This window comes from Phascolarctos cinereus, unplaced genomic scaffold, assembly GCF_003287225.1.
Source record: "Phascolarctos cinereus isolate Bilbo 61053 unplaced genomic scaffold, phaCin_HiC Scaffold_1;HRSCAF=81, whole genome shotgun sequence".
Taxonomy (NCBI): domain Eukaryota; kingdom Metazoa; phylum Chordata; class Mammalia; order Diprotodontia; family Phascolarctidae; genus Phascolarctos; species Phascolarctos cinereus.
In genome coordinates, this window is record NW_027555514.1 from 106,004,853 (window position 1) to 106,024,494 (window position 19,642).

The 19,642-nt window shown below is 40.2% G+C and overlaps 1 protein-coding gene across 1 annotated transcript in view; it reads left to right on the plus strand.

Annotated features, from left to right (window-relative positions):
• The window catches only part of DGKI (diacylglycerol kinase iota), a 478,924-nt gene that overhangs the window by 141,974 nt on the left and 317,308 nt on the right, over positions 1-19,642 (plus strand). Inside the window, exon 2 of the mRNA XM_078153519.1 lies at positions 3,136-3,244. Within this exon, the coding sequence (XP_078009645.1) occupies positions 3,136-3,244 (109 nt within the window). The remainder of the gene's footprint in view (positions 1-3,135; positions 3,245-19,642) is intronic.

The following is a 19,642-nucleotide window of genomic DNA, read 5'->3' on the forward strand; positions in this document are numbered from 1 at the left end:
GTCTTCCTCCCGTTTACTCCTTTGGAAACTGAGGTCCAGAGGTTAAATGATTTACCCAAGATAACAGAGGTAAGAGGAATGGGAAGTAATGGAAATAAGCATTTATATAGTGCCTACTGTATACCAAGCAGGATGCTAAGTGTTTTACAAATATCATGTAATTTGATTTTCACAGTCTTACTCTGTGAGGTAGATACCATTATATCCATTTTACAATTGAGGAAACTGAGACAGACAGCATATTAGTGACTTGCTCAGGGTCCCAAGGCTAGGAAGTGTCTGAGGCCAGATTTGAACTTAGGTCTTCTTTATGCCAGGTTCAACCCTCTATCCTTGCTCCACCTAGCTGCCTCATAGTAAGTATCAGAGGTGTCATTTGAACTGAGGTGTGCTGACTTCATGGCTGTCCCTGTCCTCACTGAAGTTAGTGTGCAGCTTCCTACATGGAGGGGTGTGTGTGTGTGTGTGTGTGTGTGTGTGTGTGTGTGTGTGTGTTTTGAGACAATCCTTTTTTGTATGGCTGTTTTAAAATGCAAGTATCAGTCATAATAGGATGTAGTAGTCTTGGTTTTGGAAGATTTGCGTGGGAGTCCCAGCTTTTATAGCTCTTAACTCCTCTGCTGACTTCGGTGCCCATTGTGATTTCTGAGGAATTAACCATCGCCAGCCCCCACATATAATGGGTTTTAGGGCTGTCAGAAATCAGAGTTCTCATCTTCAGTCTTACAGTGACCAAACGTGTTCCACAGAGACGAAACCCCAAAGTAGGCAAAGTTTGTTGTCAGTGACCCCCGGGCCATCCATTAGGTTTGGCCCTTCTGTATCAATGCCTTGTCTTCCTCCTGTTCACTCCATTTCATGCTTATTGAAGGCTGACTCAAGTAAGGCTCCCATCTCCTTTCTTCCTACCTCTCTAATGCTTTCCTGTTGCTATTGCATGCTATTGGGACCAGGCTTCCTGTGCTTTATGAGGTGACCGTTAGCTAATTTAATAACGCATTTGTCAGTAGACAGATTGCACAGTTCTGGGTGCATAGTAGGCTTTAACGAAATACTTCTTGTCAGACCAATAGCTTAATTTATCCATCCTGCTTCCTATCTGGCTTTCATCTGAACTGCCTCTGTTTAGGGGAGGGCTGCTCCATTAAATCCATTTGCTTGGCTGAGTACATATGTGCTAGGGGCACTGGGGGCCTCTAAAGAGGTCAGTGAGACCTTTCTTTTATGATATTTCTCTTTTAGAATATCCTTAAAAGCCTCTAGCTTTCCTCTCTCATTCCCTTTCCCTTGGCAACTGCCAGCCCCTTTTCTCGGCTACCACCCTCCTACACTACTCCCATCTGTTACCTCCTCCTCACAGCCTCACACCTGACGATGTCCCATATTCCTCTTACCACTAGGCCCTTTTCTTTCCTATCACATTTGTAGTCGCTGAAAAATGGAATTCCCTTGGTCTCCTTAGTGTTCTGCTTACTGAGAGAGACATCTGAGGAATTAACCCCACATCCCTCCAAACCCTGTTCCCTGTCATAGCTAATGCCCCTGTGATTTTTAGGGTTCTGAAAGATCGAAGTTCTCACCTGCATTTCTAAGGTGATCAAATATGTTGCACTGAGGCAGGACTGTAAAAAAAAATTCACTCTTAATTTTGGGCTCAGACTCTTCTGGATCAGTATGTCTTCCTCCTCCCATTCCCTCCTTTGCATGCTTGTTTAGCTTTCAATTACCTTTCCCCCCACCTCTTGCTTGTACTGTTGACATCCCATCCTACTGGGGCCAGGCTTTCTATATCTTCCATGGTAAGTTAGCTAATCTAATAATGCATTTGTCATATCAAAGCTAGAGTCCTTGTCCTGTATAACATTCAAAATTGTCCTGAATTTCAACTTCCTGTTTATCCTGAAGTTTGCTCTGAAAGACACATTTCTGATCCTATGGGGCTGTGCTTTTAGTTTCTTTCTTTCATTCTTTCTTCTTTTTCTCTTTTGTGTTCCCTGTCTACACTTTCTCTTTCTTCTGTTTAATTTTCCTTAGCAAGCATCATGTTTACTTTCTAAACTACAGCCTTGTATTGGTTTTCTTTCTGCATTACAGGGGCAATTAATCTTAGTCCTATATGCCTCTTCTGATAAATTACCCCTCCTCTCACCCATCTCCTCTTAGATTCTGCCCACCGAACCAGAAACCAAGTTAGTTTATCTGGATTTTATCTGTGCTGTGGAAGTTAGACAGGATTTATCAAGGGATAAATTGTAAATTGAAGTGATTACAATAGCTGATGCCAGGCACAGAGCCTCGAAAAGGTGTCTGCATTCTAGCATCAGCCATTTCTTGGAGGTAGCAAATTGCTCTAAAGGCTCTGTTTGGTTTAGGAGCTTTGTGTTACAGAGAGTGAGATCAATACAAGCTAGGAGCAGAGGCTTCATGTGCAAGATTCAGAGTGAACTAAGGCCACATTTGGGGTTTTTGCTCGCAGGTGGAGTTGCAGGGGGACCGTTCCCAAATCTCACTCTGGAATCAGAGGACCTGGGTTCAAATCCTGTCTCTGACAATACCTGTGTGACCTTGGTTGTCACCTGACCCCCCCGAGCCTCGGTTTCTTCATATGTAAAATGAAGGGTCTATGCTAGATGGTTTCAGAGATTCATTCAGTTCTAAATCTATGATCCCATGATCTTCCTTCTATTCCCTCCCCCTTGTTTCCATGCTTGTGAAGACCTTAGAGCTGTCCACAGCATCGTGATTTCCCTAGGAACTGTATCTTCTAGTTTCAGGCAAGCAGCTGTGTCTTCCTGTCTCCATCCTGCCCAGTTATTGGTGTTCACATTCACCCCACTCCTCCCCCTCCCCATTTGGTAACCACTAATCCCAGCCCTCCACTGTGCCACAAAGTCTCCACCGGCATGTTGGAGAGGTCTTTCCTGGGCCATTCGCCCTGCCAAGGCTGCTGAGCCAGGAATGAGGTATACCTGTGCTTCTGCTTCCTAGGTATTCACATCAAAAAACAAAAAACCCCAAAACAAAACCAGCCAACCAACCAATCAGGAAACCTCTGGCACCATCCCACTGCACCCTATGAGCTATGCAATGTCTTCTGATTTTCTTTTCTCTCTGTGTTTTCTCTTCTTGCTGCAGGAAGGCAATCTCTCGGTCAGGCCTCCAGCATTTGGCTCCAGTGCATTCCCTCAGCCTACCTATTGCCAATGGTCCAGCGAAGGAACCCAGAGCAACACTAGACTGGAGTGTAGGTGTTGGTTTTGACTTTTAAAAAAAAATTTAAAATATTTCACCATAATTAAATGCCTCTCCTATTCTCTAGACTGTGATACCTTTGGCTCATACCCACTGTATCTTTTTCAGGTAGTAATGAGGGTGATTGTTGTTGCTCCTTGACTCAAATCTATGTACAATGTTGCCTCACTTAATGAATCCTGTGGAAAAGATCATTTATATGAATTTATCCCTGTTTAAAAAGGCAGACCAAAAGGACAGCTAGCTCTAAGATGGTCCTAACTTTATAAATCATTCTAGCATTACAGAATTTAGTGCTGGAAGGAGTCTTAAAGATCAGCAGAACCAGCTCTCCCTCCACCATGTTGCCAATGAGGAAAATGAGGCCGCAATAATCTCAGAATCATATTATCACGATACTGAGAGTTGAGAAGGGCTTCAGTAGACATCTAGCCCAATCTTAGGGCATTTAGGTGACTCAGTGGATGGAGCACTGGGCCTGGAGTCAAGACTGAGTTCAAATGTAGCTTCAAACACTTACTATCTATGTTACCCTAGGCAAGTCACTTGACTTCTATCTGCCTCAATTTCCTGAACTGTACAAGAGGTATAATGATAGCACCTATCTCTCAGGGTTGTTGTGAGGACCAATTGAGATAATGTTTGTAAAATATTTAGCACAGTGCCTGGCACATAGTAGGTGCTTAGTAAATACTGGTGGTTTTTTTCCTCTTCCCCCATACACAAAAGGAAACTCTTCTATGATGAGGTTAAAGTGACTTGGCCTAGGTCACACAGGTAGTAAATGGCATAGGCAAGACTTGAACAAACCTTCTGACCACAGAGCCAGTACTTTCTACAAGACAGTAGGCCATCTCTTTGGGAGTAGGCTTTATATGTGTCAGCAGCTGCTGCTCAGAATATCACTGGGTGAAATGTGTTTGTTTCCACCCAGTGGAAGGGAAATAGTGCCTACCAGGGCAAACTTACAAGGTATGTCTTCTGGTTCCTGCCCTTCTTTTTGCTTAATTTTCCCTCTTTGTTGGTCACATCTTCCCCAAGTACTTTTCTGTCCTCTCTTCTGGCTAAGCAGCCATTGATATTTAGTGACTGATAGACTGACTGATCATTTCGTGAACAAAGAGTCCATTAAAGGGATTTTAGGCAACATCAGGATAATTAGAGAGATTTTTTTTTGATTGGAGATGGGGAAGGGAGACAGGGAAAACTGAAATCATGCTAAATCTCAGTTAGTACTGAGGGTAAACCTGATTTGGCCCATTTGGCTGGAGGTAAGAGATTATCAGAAGGGATGGTACCTCAACTCTTCTCCAACAGAAACCTCCATTCTTCTTTGGGGAGACTAAATTGGGGACTAGCTTGCTAAGGCAGCTGGAGATTTAGTCTCAGGGGTGACTGAGAGGCAGGAAAATTTTCTTTGAAGACCTAGAATGCTTTGAATATACCTGTCTGCAAATCCACTCTAGTCTAGACTGACCCACTTCCAAATTCTCCCTTTCCCCCTCCGCCTTCCTTCTCTCTCTTTTTATTTTTAGGCAGTTGGGGTTAAGTGACTTGCCCAGGGTCACACAGCTAGTAAGTGTCAAGTGTTTGGTCTGACTGCATTTGAACTCAGGTCTTCCTGTTTCAAGGCCAGTGCTTTATTCACTGTGTCACCTAGCTGCCCCTCAGTGATTTTTCATAGTATATTCTGATATCCTAAAATGCATTCCTCATTTTCTTTTTCTTTTTTGGTGAGGCAGTTGGGGTTAAGTGACTTGCCCAAGGTCACATAGCTAGTAAGTATTAAGCGTCTGAGGTCAAATTTGAACTCAGGTCTTCCTGACTCCAGAGCCAGTGCCCTATCCACTGCACCACCTAGCTGCCCCAGCATTTTCTACTCGTATTGCCTTTGATTATATAGTTTCTGGCAAAGGAAAAAGCTTGTTACTGAAATGCTTGCTCTTTGTTAAAGGAGTTGCCAGTACTGAGGCTTGAGAGAGCTCAGATACTGCTTGGCTTTTTCTAAGGCCATTCAGGTAGGAGACTTTTCCAGTATTTCAGGATAGTTACTTAATGTTATTTAGGATAGTTATTTAATGAAAACTTAGATCATAATAGCCTGCATTTTGACTGGGGAGAATTTAAATTCAATTCATTGAACATGTATTAAACACTTACTATGAGCCAGGCATTATGCTAAGTGCTGAGGGATACAATTAAGAAAAAGAAAAGTAGTGCCTGAAGGAGCTTGCCTTCTAATGGGGAAGACAACTCAAAAAGAACCTGTAAAGGAGAGGGGTGCTGAGGGAATTGGGAAAGTGCTAAGTATCCAAAACTTTGTTAAAGAGCATCATAATGAGATTTCAAGTGATCAGCTTATCCGGGGTAGGGAATCATATTCAAGCCAAACTAAGGGGCAGATGGAAAGCAGAGAGTTAGCTTTCCCAAATCTAGCCCTAATGCACACCTGTGATGCTTTTTCTGGGTCATGTTCATGTCCACTATGTATCTCCCCCCAAGGCGAAACTCCTACATATATTTTCTTCTATTGGAATGTAAGCTCCTTGAAGGCAAGGCTTGTTTTAACTTGATTGTTTTTGTATAAGGGTGATAACTGGGTTCTAGTCTTAGCTCTATCATTAGCTAGCTGTGTTTCTCTGGATAAGACATGTGACCTCTCTAGGCCTCATTTTCCTCATCTGTGAAATAAAATGCTTGGAGATGATCTTTGAGGACTTTTCCAGTGTTACAATTCTATACAATTCTATAACTTTATGCATATGGGTATTAGTGAATGATTGGGTAAGATTTCCAAGGTACAAGTAGGCAGTTAGCCTCAGACCCCACAGTGGTAGCTTGATTCATTAATGATTCTCCTATGGTTTGCGTGCTGTGAGTAACAAATTTCTCCATAGATCCATATATGAATATATGAAAAAGTTTCAGTTAAGTTCTTATGAAGTACCAGGCCCTGAGCTCCACCTCCTGTGATCCAGTATTCTTTCCAGGATACCACACTACCTAGTAGTTCTTTGGTGAATAGAAATTTGGAGCATTTAGATCCTGAAAAACTATCTTTCTGACCATTAGGCACTAGGTGGTACAGTGGATAGAATGCTAGACCAGGAATCAGGAAGAACTGAGTTCAAATGTGACCTCACATACTTCCTAGCTTTGTGACACTGGGCAAGTTACTTAATCCCTGTCTGCCTAATTTTCATCAATTGTAAAATGGTAATACTATAACTACTACTACTATTATTAATAATAATAATAACACCTACCTCCCACGATTGCTGTGATTGGTAAATGAGATGATATTTGTAAAGTTCTTAGCACAGTGCCTGGCACATAGTAGATGCTTAAAAAATGCTTGTTCTCTTCCCCTTGTTGGATTAGAGTTATTTGCAAGCCTGTATTTTATTAACAGAAAGTACAGTGAATGCTGCTGGGGGGTGCCTATATTTATCTCTGTTTCTGGAACATAGGAGCATAGATTTAGAGCTAATGTAACCTTAATGGTCATCTAGTCAAACCGCTTAACTTTATAAATCGAGAAACTGAGACCCAATGAGCTTAACTGATTTACTCAATGCCATTCAGCTAGAATGAGTGGTACAGTGGACAGAGCACTGGATTTAAAGTCAGGAATACTCATCTTTATGAGTTCAAATCCAGCCTCAGACAGTTACTAGCTGTGTGACCCTGGGCACGTCGCTTAACCCTGTTTACCTCAGTTGCCCATTTGTAAAACAAGCTGGAAAAGGAATAGCAAACCACTTTAGTATCTTTGCTAAGAAAACCTCAAATAGGGTCATGAAGGGTCAGACACGACTCAACAACAACATTCATATTGAAAATGGTAGATTTGGGATTCAGATCAAGATACTGTGATTTCAGGTCCAGCACTGTTTCCACTACTGCTTCCCCAACACCTTCCTGGACTGAGAATTGGAAAGCCAATACAAGATGGTGAAATCCTCAAATCCTAACAACTATAAGTAAGCTTAGGGAAAACAGTCTTAGAGGCCAAGAAATGTATTCTGGTGTCCATTCTCAGGCCCTCCCCATGATATAGCGAATCCATAGAAAAGCAATGACTTCTACTTTCTACATCACTCTAGCATCTCCAGCTCTATCCTGACTAACTAAATTAAAATTGCTCAATTCCCAGTAATACCTACTCTGGGAAGATCCTTGCAATAAGAAGGGATTGGACAGAAATTGGAATGAAAATACCAAGGAAATGGAAGAAATGACTGGTGTCTTTGACTTCAGAAAACATGCCCACAACTTTACTAAGCAACACCAAGTGATGAGTTAGTGAGGACAGAGGCAGCTAGGTGGCATTGTGGATAGTAAGCTATACTTGCAATCAGGAAGACCAGACACTGAATAGCCAGTGGGCAAATCATTTAAATTCCCAGCCTCAGTATTCTAATCTGTAAAAATGGGAATCTCACAGGTTGTTGTAAAAATAAAATGAGATTTAAAATGCTTTGCAAACCTTAAAGCATCATATAAATGTTAGCTATTATTTATGGTCTAAACCAATATGCCGTGACTTAACCTAACTTGTATGTAGTTTCCTCTTTGAGCTGTCCTTCATACCTTAGTGAAGTTAGTGGTATACTCTAAACAACAAAGCAGGTGCTTTGCTGGGAAGGGATGGTAGGTGGAGGCTGCCAAAGAAATAAGAGGCAAAAGCCTGCTATTTCAAAAACACAGTTTTTAGAGGAGAAAACCCTGATTCCTTGCATATGGTAGCTAGACTGGATGAATTCTTTTTTTTTTTTTTATTTAGTTAGGGAATGGGGTTAAGTGACTTGCCCAGGGTCACACAGCTAGTAAGTATTATGTGTCTGAGGCTGGATTTGAACTCAGGTCCTCCTGACTCCAGGGCCGGTGCTCTATCCACTTCGCCACCTAGCTGCCCCCACTAGATGACCTCTAAGGTCTGTTCAGCTTGTCTAATCACAGGTCTGACTGTTTGCTCCTTTGGGGGGGGGTCCAATAGTCCTTAGTAAACAGTCCAAAATAATTTTTAAAAGTTATGGAGAATTTTTGGAACACATCTAAGATTTCAAGGTAAATAAGGTTGACTTGCAATAAGAGCTCTGACTCCAAATAATGGAAGGAACATTCGACTTAAAGTTAGTGAGATCTGAGTTCAAATGCTGGCTCTAACATTTACTACCTACATGAGCACTGGGAAGCTCCATGAGCCCCCTCTTTCCCATGTGTAAAATGGGGTTAATACTGGCATGGCACTACCCATCCCCACAGGGTCATTGTGAAGAGAACGACTCTGAAGCTAATTTAAAGCATACGTGTCAGCATTCCCAAGTATGACCTGAACCAGATTACAGTGTCATTGGGAAATAGTTAACAAAATAAATAAAAATGCAGTAAAGCGTACATAATATTAACACGTGGTGTTCTAAGTCATATGCAGCACTAGGGATCCTTGCATATGGTTTAGTGGCCCGTGTTTCTATTTGAGGTTGCCACTGCTTCTTTAAAGTACTGTATAAACATGAGTTATTATTTGTCTTTAAAAGGTTATTTTAGGGGAAAAAAAGGAAAACAATTAAATGATAATTTTGTTGTATATTTGAAAGGAATAGCAAGTTGTGCCTAGTAGATTTGCATTTTCATGTACAATCATCTTTTTTTATTGGACTATGTTATGAAATGCTTGCTTTATTCCATAAATTATAAATAAAATTAAAAAAAATAAAAAAGGTTATTTTGAGGTTATGATCTCCCTCAATCACTTGAATGTAGAATTGGATTGTTAGCTTGTCTTGGGAAATCCAGAATAAGGATGAAGGGGAATCTTGATTTTTTCGTCTCTATGGGGCAGGGAGAATGTGAGACTTAGCCTGTGGTTCCTAAACCCATGTGCATGTGCTTTCTGAAACACGAATGCTTATGTCATAGAAAGAGGACTTATTGAATGTCATTGTAAGTCGAATCCCATAAGACTAGCTAACTATGATTACAAAGTGTTTCACACATATTATCTTCGTTGAGTCTCAGACCCTCAAAGGCCAAGGCCTCCCACTACTCAGAGCAACGCTCTGAGGCAGGTCGTGTACTGTAATTATTATTTTGCAGATAAGCAAATGGTGGTTCAGAGAGGTTAAATGATGTGTCTCAGTGCCGTGACTGATAAGTATCGTGCCTGGGATTTGAACCTCAGCCTTCTGACTCTGTCTGGTCCTATTTCCATTCCATGCCGCTCTTTCTCTTTATGATCAATGTATAATTTATTCATTAATTATGATAAATTTCCAGGTCCTATGCCAGTATTTGGTTGATATTTGGTCCATTGTTATACTGAATGTTGTTCCATTAAGTAAGACTGTACTCTGTATTTGAAAAACTTTTGGCTAGACAGATATTTTCACTGATAATATTTACTGTTATGAGATGTGACTCATATGTCATGCTTTCAGACACATTTCTGTGTTGCCCAAGGGTTGGGATGTAAAGCCCACTCAGGGCTGAGAGAGCAAGGGATGTCAAAAAATCAGAAGGATGCCAATACCAGTGAGATTCTGATTCTACAAAGAGTTTTTCAGGGCCTTTTAACTGTGACCTAGTGATTGTGAGTGGGCTGGGTAAAGAGTGGGGTATTGGTGGAAGCCTTGCCCCTCCTCTTAGAGCAGTCTGTGTTCTAGCCAGACTTGGCTACGAGCTAGAAATATAAATCAGTCTCTTGCACTGTTCAGCCTCCTTGAATCTGTGTGCCATCTCTTTGCTTGTCTTGTTGTCCTCATCTTGCTTTATGAAAATCCTTTTTGTTTCAGCCCATGTGCCCCTTCCTCCATGAAACAGGCAAATGCTGTCTTCTATAGGAGGCTTTTCCCCAGTTCTCTCCACTCCCCCTCCCAACTCTCCCAATATCTTCCATCAATTCCAAATGTATCTTTTTTTTTTTTACCAGCAATAATTTTCTCCCCTAGCACTTAGCACAGGCGTGGTACATAATAAGCATTTAATGGATACTGATTTACTGAATGATTGAGTGCTGAAGCCTTCCCCCTGCCCCCTAGTTCTTCTTCCTCAAGTTTTCTTAGATCTCTCTGTCTTGACTTTCCTTTTTATCTTCCTAAAGTAAAAGGTGACCATAGTACTAAACAGCTCAAGAAACTTCAGTGCCTCCTTATCCCATCTAGTATGAAATAGGAACTACTTTCCTTGGCATTTAAAGCCCTCCCAGTCTGGCTCGTTTGTTTTTACAGACTCATTTCCTAGTGTTACTCCAAATGACATCTCCTCATAAGCTGATCTCCAGACTCCATATCTACCCCCCTCACTTCTGTGCTTTTCATAGACTATCATGCCTGGAATGGAATTCTTCCTCACTTCCATCCACACATTAGAAACCTTAGCTTCTTCTGAAGTCCAGCTCTTCTGTTGAAAAACTGAGACCTGGGAAAGACCTTAGCTTAAAAAGGCCAAGGTCTTCCACTACATCCAGGGCCATTGCCAATCTTCTTGACTTGTCTTGCCATCGGATGTCGATGAATCTGGAGGAAAATGAGGCTAATTTTGCACAGCTCTGCCTCACTTAAATCCAATTCACTTGCAAGTCAAGACATCACCCTATGATGTCATTGGTCCTCTTTAAGAATGAAGGACCACCACCACCACCATCACCACCATCACCAGCAATCTGCTGTCACATACTACAGGAGGCTTTTCTTCATCTCCTTATTGTCCTTATTTACTCCCTTTTCAAATGAGCATGTATTTACTTGTCTGTATGCATGTCACATGCTTCAGCCACAGCTTTGTAAAATATGAGCTCATTAAGAGCAGGAATTTGTCTGGGCCTTGCATTTGTGTCCCCATCATCTAGCATAGTGCCTTGCATTGGATTGGTTTTTTTGTTTGTTTTTGTTCCCTCTCCTCATTTATATTATGAACTCCTTGCAGGCAGGAATTATGTCTTTTGCTTCCTTTTTTACCCTCCCACAGGTCACAGTAGAGTGCTGTGGCCTTAATTGATTCTCAGTAACTCATATTGATATACCAATGAAATCTGTACCACTGAATTGGGCAGTTGTATGGAAATTCCTTGGAAGGTTGGTTAAAGGTACTTCAACACCTTTCATTCATGACTTGACTTTCTGATAATTTCATTTTTCCAAAAGTGGAGAAGATAATGAAAGCAAATTTCATTCTGGATATGAATCTCACCCAGAGGAAAGAGCTGATTGTTGGGTTGGCATTATTGCAAACTTGGGGAGAAGTAACCACTCCATCTTAGAATTTATGATAGGAGAGGTAAGGAAATTGGGAAATATTCAAACATGAACTCTAGCTTTTGGGGGAGCATATTTCAAAGGGTTCAGAAGAAGGACAAATAGATTAGAATTCTGTAGAGGAAGTTACTCCAGGAGGGATGGAAAACTGTTAAGCATGAAATTTTGAAAACACAAAGAGAAATAATTCCAGTACAGAAAGGTGTGGGGGGGGGCGGGGTTTCTGAAGAGACTGGTATGGATGCACAGAGAACTCACCAACCAACTTAGATTTTGAAAGGAGCATCTATAAAAGATGGAAGCAAGGACAAACAAAAGAGAATAACCACAAAAGCACAGTGTAGTCCTACAGCAGCAGTGTTGGAAGTACTGAAGCACAGAAGGAGCTGGTGAGAAAAGCTAAGGGCCACAAAAAAGGCTTTTTACAGAAGTTAGATTGGGGAAAGAGAAAGGATCAAAGAAGAGATAGGACAGATAATTACTGTAAATGGCCCTATGCTAACAGATGATATAGAGAAGATGGAGCTCCTCAGCTTTCATTTGGCTTATGTTTTCTCTGCCAGAGAGACTGATCTTTGGCTTGGGAAAAATGGAATGAAAATGGCTAATAGGAATTTGATTGCTGAGATAAGTATGGAGAGAGAAGGAAAGCACCTATCTTTTCTTACTGCATTCAACTCAGTAGGTTCAGATGAACTGTGTCTTTGGGTGCTCCCAGAACTGACACATCCGTAATCTTTGAAAGATCATAGAGAACAGGAGACCCACGTCAGGATTGGGAGACAGATGTCCTGATTTTTAAAGGGCTTGGGGGAAGATAATGAAATCTACGAACTAAGTACCAGTAAGCTTGACTTTGCTTCCTGGATAAAATTTAGAATGTGTTGTTAAAGCTATGCTTAATTAACATCTAGCAAAGGAAGTAATGATCACTAAGAACCAGCATGGCTTCATCAAGTTTGAGCCATACCATACTTGCTTTATTTCCTTTTTGAACAGAACTACTAGACAGATAGATCAAGGAAATGCTTTAAATCATAGGGCCATAAACTTAAAACTGGAAGAAACTTTAGGGTTCAACTAGTCTAGCCCCCTTATTTTGCTAATGAGTAAACTGAGGCCCATAGAAATGAAGTGAATTCCCTAAGGTCACACAGGTGATGTGGCAGAACTAGAATTCAAACCCAGTTCTTCTTACTCCAAATATGCCCCACAGATAAAGTTTACATGCCTTTTAACAAAGAGTTGACAGATTTTCTCAAGCTATTGTTATGGAAAAGATGAAGAGATAGTATAGTTAGGTATATGCAGGACTGGTTGAATGGTGAACCCAAGGAGTAGACGTTACTGGTTCAATGTCAAGTTGGATGGAGGTCTACAGTGGAACTCCCCAGGGGTAGGTGCTTGGTCTTGTGCTCATTAACATTATCAGGGACTTGGATAAAAGCATGGATGACATATTTATTGACTGTGAAGATGACATGGATCTTGAAAGAACAGCTGACACACCCAGTGACACTCAGAATTAACAAAGTTCTTGACAGGTTACAATCAAATATGAAACTTAATAGTGGTAAAGATAAACATTTATGTTTGTATTTAAAAAAGCATCTTCACAAGTACAAAATGAGAGAGATGGCAGTTCATCTGAAAAAAAAACTGGGAGAGGATGTTTAATGGATGGTAAGCTCGACATGAGTCTAAAGGGTCATAAGACCACCATGCAATTTAATGTGATCACAGGCTTTGTTAAGAGGGGCATAGTATTAAGGACTCTACTTTGCTCTACAGAGACCACACCGTGAAGATACCCACAACAATATTAATAGCATTTATATACTGCTTTAAGGTTTGCAGAGATCTATTCAAATGTTATCTCATTTTGTCTTTACCACAACCATGGGAATGAGGTGCTACTATTATTCTGATTTTACAGATAAGGAAACTAGAGCAGACAGGTTAAGTGATATAGGGAGTAAGTCTGAAATTAGATGTGAGCTCTTTCTGATTTCAAGTCCAGTTCTCTATCCACTGAACTGCCGTAATGCCTCAGTCAGCCTCGATTTCATATCCCTAATATTGTGTACAGTTTGAGGCACCATGTTTTAAGGAGGACTTTGATAGCCTGGAGAATATCTAGAGCTACTGGAATGGGGAGGACCTTGAGTTTATACCACTTTGATTAAGGAAAGTGGGTATGTTTACCTTAGAGAATAGAAGATATAAAGTACATTTAAGTATTTAAAGAACCGTCATTTAGAAAAGGGAGTACCCTTTTTTTTCTTTTAGCCATAGAAGGGAGAAGTAGGATCAATGGAAAAAAAAATTGCACAGGCAAATTTAGGATTTATGTATTTAAAAAAAAATCTTAACAATTAGAACTGTCCAAAAGGGAAATGAACTATCTCTGTTGTAAACTCCCTATCACTGAAGGTCATCAACTGAAGGCTGGATAACCACTTGTCCAATGTTGAAGAAAGAACTCTTGTTCATGTATGGGTGGACTAGATGACCTCTGAGGTCCCTTCGAATCCCATGATGCTATTTGAATTCAAGATCAAATTTTTCTTTTTGAAATGTTACTTGCTACATTTCCCTTTTGACAATGTGTTATATTTATTTAAAGAAAAACAATCTTTTAAAAAATGATGACAGATTGGCATTCCAGGTTGATAGAGCTCTTTCTCTCTGGTTATCTTCATTGTGACATTGACTTCTGTCTGGAGGAGTTAAACCATGAAGCTTTAGGGGCAACGGGCCAAATTGCCAGACAAAAAAGAAGCAATGCTCATAGGTGAAACAAAAATGATTATCTCCTAGGTTTGAATCCATATTCTAGGTTTTGAGGGAGTTACTCATTTATAATTATACCCACTCTACTGATACCATGTTGTTTTCATGCTTCCTTCACCCTGGGAATGAAATTTGGACCGACGGTGTTCTTTGCATGCTGTCTGAGTATTGTTGTAAGGTGTAGCAGATAGCTTTTGACTCCTTTTCCATTGTGATTGCTCATTAGCTGGCCTAAAAATGGATCAGACCATGGCAGTAGCTACCGATATCATGCCCAAAGAGCTTTAATCCCAGGCTCCTCTGGTGATACCTTACCTACCCTTCCATATCAGAAAGCTTCCTCCAACCCAGAGGACTGTGAAAAACACATCAACACCAAACACAAAACCCAGATTCTAAATACAGACTCCCTTTCCTTTTCCTCCTCTCCCTCCTGTTGCTATTTCTAAAAAAAGGAACCTCCCCCTGACAGGTAGGGAGATAACATAATTTGGATGCTGCTACTCAGGTTAGTTCAGGAACAAGATTGGGGAAACAGAGTCTCAGTGCTGGGATTGGCTTAAAGTGGGTTATGAAACTAGGGCATCTTATCTTTAGAAACCTTGAATGAAAAGTCAGGAGGAAGAAAGGTTTTTTTAAACGCGTGCGTTCTCATTTCAGCCCTCTTCCAGGTGGCAGGCCCAAGGAGACCTGAGCTGGCTTTTCAGGCTTTAGGCCTGACTTTTCTGTCACTAGCACTTTTGACATCAGGTTGGATTACAAGGCTAGCCAAGCAAATTCCTGTGATACTAAGCTCTTGGATAGTTGTCTGAGGAGTAGAGCTTCTACAGATTGGTGTGGCCTTTGTGACCCAACTGAACTGAGCTGCCGTATTGGGGAAAGCAAGGATGCGAGGTGGGGCATAAGAATAAGTGAGCAGCCACAGACACAGACACACAGACACAGACACAGACACAGACACAGACACAGACACAGACACAGACACAGACACACACACAGACACAGACACACACACACACACACACATATACACACACACATATACACACACACCCCTACCTTGGTCACTCTTCTACTCATTCATCACCACAGGCTAATAGGGAAATCTCTAGATCTTGAGAGGCAGCAAGGTGGAGCAGTAGATAAAGTGCCGGGCCTGAAGTTGGGAGACTCATCTTCATGAGTTCAAATCTGGCCTCAGACACTGTGTCCAATTTCCTGCTTTTCAGCAAGGAATTCCTAAGCATTTGCATTATAAATTGAATTAGTCAGCCAATCAGCAAACATTTATTAAACACACTGGGATGAAAAGACAAAAATACCCTCTGCCCTCAAGGAGTTTGCATTTCTGCCAGAAATGTTTTGGGAAGCTCCATAGCTATTTTTTGCAATTAAAAAAAAGGGGAAAAAAAGAGTTCTTAAGTAGAGTTTCTGTGTTTAGAAAATAAACGTGGCATAGAGGAAGAACTCTAGAGAGCCCATGTGATATAGGAGGAAAGGGCACTGGGCTTGAAGTCCTGAGAGACCTGGGTTTGAATCAAGCCTCTGATGCTTCCTGTGTGATCATAGCTTTCTTCTGTATCTGATATAATGTGCCTGAGAGGGAATTTGAGGCATAAGAGCTTGAAACCTACACATATGTTGTGTATATATGTATATGTATATGTGTATATGTGTATATGTATATGTGTGTGTATATATATATGTATACATATAAAGTGTTTTAAACAGTTCAAACAGGAGTGTCAAATAAAAGTAAAATGTTATTAATTCATTTAGAATATATCTAGAGACTTTTGAGCTAGAATAGAACTTACAGATCAGCTGTTTCAACATCCTCACTTTACAAATGAGGGAACTGAAGCCCAGAGGAGTGAAGGGATGTGTTTATCATGGTATAGTGAGTAATAAGCAAAGTTGGCATTCAGACAAAGCCCTCTGACACCAAATGCAATACTCTTTCCATGATTCCTTGTCTGTTTTCTCAAATCAAAAATTCCACGTCTCAATAAAAGTTATTGCCAAGGATCCATTTAGTAATTCTTTTCCCATCAGTAAATAAATAAAAACTATTTCCCTAAGCTTTTAATTAGTCATATACATTTATTATGAGCATAATAAAGCCAAATTTCAGTCTCTTTTCTTCTATTTCTTTCTTTTTTTTTTTTAGGTTATTTTTATAAGCAGCTAGATGGCACATAGACAGTATTAGGTCTGGAACCAGAAGGACCTTAGTTTGAATGTTGCCTTAGGCTCTAGCTGTGTAACCCTGAATATGTCACTTAACCTCTCCTAGCCTCAGTTTCCTCATGTGCAAAATGAGAACAATAATAGAATCTACCTCACAGGAGTTGTTGTGAGCATCAGAGGAGATAACATATGTAAACTGCTTTGAAATACTTGAAGTGCTATATAAATTCTTGTAGTTGCTACTACTACTACTACTACTACTACTACTACTACTACTGCTACTACTTCTACTACTACTACTACTGCTACTACTACTGCTGCTGCTGCTGCTACTACTACTACTACTACTACTACTACTATTACTACTACTACTACTACCACTACCACCACGACCACATAGGGAGGAATGATTTCACTACTACAGCTCATTCTACAGATGAGGAAACTAAAACAAACAAAGTGACTTGCCCAGGGTCACACAGCTAGTAAGTGTCTGTGGTCACATTTGAATTCAGGTCTTCCTGATACTAGGCCTAGTGCACTATCCATTGTGCCACCTACCTGCCCTTCATCTACTTATGAATCTACATAATATCTAGAAAATGCAATAGTTGTTCATAGTGATTCCTGTGTCAGCAATGGTAGGGGCAGTGATACATGTGTGTGTTTGAAGGGATAAGGGGAAGGGCAAGGATGTTTCCGCATATATGGATTTATATACATAAGTCTATGGCTTCCTGTATATAAGAATCCCAAATAGATACATTAAAGAAAAATGACTTTTCATTGCAAAAAAAAGGATTCAGGACAAGGTCCCAATAAGTTGGCCTACATCTTTTAAGGACATCTTAATAAATCATCAATTGCTTGAGTAGAATACTAGGGGTGAAGACAAGATGCAAGGAGTCAGAGATTTTAAAAGTTTAAATGTTAGGAGCTATTTCTAATTGAAAGTCAGACTGGAAATGAAGATGAGGCACCTCTGATGTGAGCTCCTCCTGTAATCCAAAGGGGAAACCATAATTTAGTTATAAAGATACGACTTTACTTGCAACCCTTCAAGAGAATCTTTCTTGCCTAAAGATAGTTTCAGCTGTATTCATTCCTTTCCTCTTCTTTTTATTCATTTTTTTCTTTTCTCCCTTTTGTCCTTCCTTCTTTCTTTCTTTCTTTCTTTCTTTCTTTCTTTCTTTCTTTCTTTCTTTCTTTCTTTCTTTCTGTCTGTCTGTCTTTCTTTCTTTTTTTCTTTCTTTCTGTCTGTCTGTCTGTCTTTCTTTCTTTCTTTCTTTCTTTCTTTCTTCCTTTCTTCTTTCTTTCTCTTTCTTTCTTTCTTTCTTTCTTTCTTTCTTTCTTCTTTTTTCTTTCTTTCTTTCTTTCTTTCTTTCTTTCTTTTTCTTTCTTTCTTTCTTTCTTTCTTTCTCGTTGTTCTACAACTATGCTATAGACCAGGGGTATTCATGCTGTCTGGATCATGCAACCCTAACAGTAAAACATTTTTGAGCCCCCCCCCCAATATGTGTGCACATATATGTAATGTATTTGCATGTTTTTCTGTACTAATAATTATGTAGATTAGAGGTATCAAACACACTGTGGCTACAACACCCCCTAATGATGGCCTAACCAGATTAAAATGTAATTGGGAAATATTTAATGAAATAAATGAAATACAATAGAACATAGATAATGTTAACTTGTGATTGTCTAAGTCAATATGCAGCCATCAAGGATCCTTCTAGAAGGTTTAGTAATTCCTGTTTCTATTTGAGTTTGACATCACTGATATAGATTACATAACTTACAGCAAATAGAAGTTTTATTTATTTTTATTTTTTTTCAAATAGAAGTTTTAAAGGGATGACATAGAGATGAAATAATACTTGATCCTCTGTTTAGTAGGAAGCTGGTGGTATTTATTGAATACTGGAGTGATGTGGTCAGATCTACTCATTTTGCCAAATCGCTTTGGCAGCTATGTAAGAAGATGAATTGGAGAGGGAGGGGTTTGAGGTAGGGAAACCATTCAGGAAGTTTTGACAGCAGTGAAGGTGAGAAGTGCTGAGAGTTTGAACCAGGGTGGTATCTGAGTGAATAGAGAGAAGGGATCAGATAAGAGAGAAATAGAGGAAAAGTGGATAAGATTTGGCAACTGATTAGTTACATAAATGGGAAGGAGTGAGGGGTTAAAGATGATACTGAAGTTGAGAAAACTTGGGTTGTTGGAAGCATAGTGGTGCCCTCAATGGTAAAAGAGAGGTTGGAAGATGGGTGAATTTGTAAAGTCATGACATCTGTGATGCAGATCATAATACGCTGTGCTCGCTCGTCCTATGTGCTTCACTTTGTCCTACCCAAAACAAAAAGAATGGGATTCTTATTTACTAGTCACATCCCCCAAGCCAAGAGTTCAATCTTCAGGGGGTACCTATCATAGCATTGAGGTGTGGCAAGGCTGAGGGGAGGACTGAGGCCACAGTTTCCCCATCAGTCAACTAATGAATTTTTATGGTTGTTGTTTAGTCATTTCAGTCATGTGTGACTCTTTGGGACCCCATTTGGGGTTTTCTTGACAAAAATACTAAAGTGGTTTGCCATTTCCTTCTCTGGTTTATTTGACATATGAGGAAACTGAGCCAAACAGGATTAAGTGACTAGCCCAGGGTCACATAGCTAGTAAGTATCGGAGGCCTTATTTGAACTCAGGTCTTCCTGACTCTAGGCCTGGCACTCTATCCACTGTACCACCTAGTTGTCCTTACCCAATGAATAAGCACTTATTAAGCACCTTCTATGTGCCAGGCACTGTACTAGGTGTGAAGGATGTAAATGAAAAGAATGAAACAATTCCTGCTCCCAAGAAACTTATATTCTAATGGCAAGGATAATAAATAAATTAAAAGTGATTAAATATCAATGAATATAAAGTAATTAAATATAAGGTAGGTAGGTAGGGAAGTATGGGCAGCTAGGTAGTACAATGGATAGAGTGCCAGACCTGGAGTCAAGAAGACCTGAGTTCAAATCCAACCTCAGACACTTATTAGCCGTGTGACCCTGGGCAAATCACTTAACCCCATTTACGTCAGTTTCTTCATCTGTAAAATGAGCTGGGGAAGGAAATGGCAAGCCATTTCAATATCTTTGCCAAG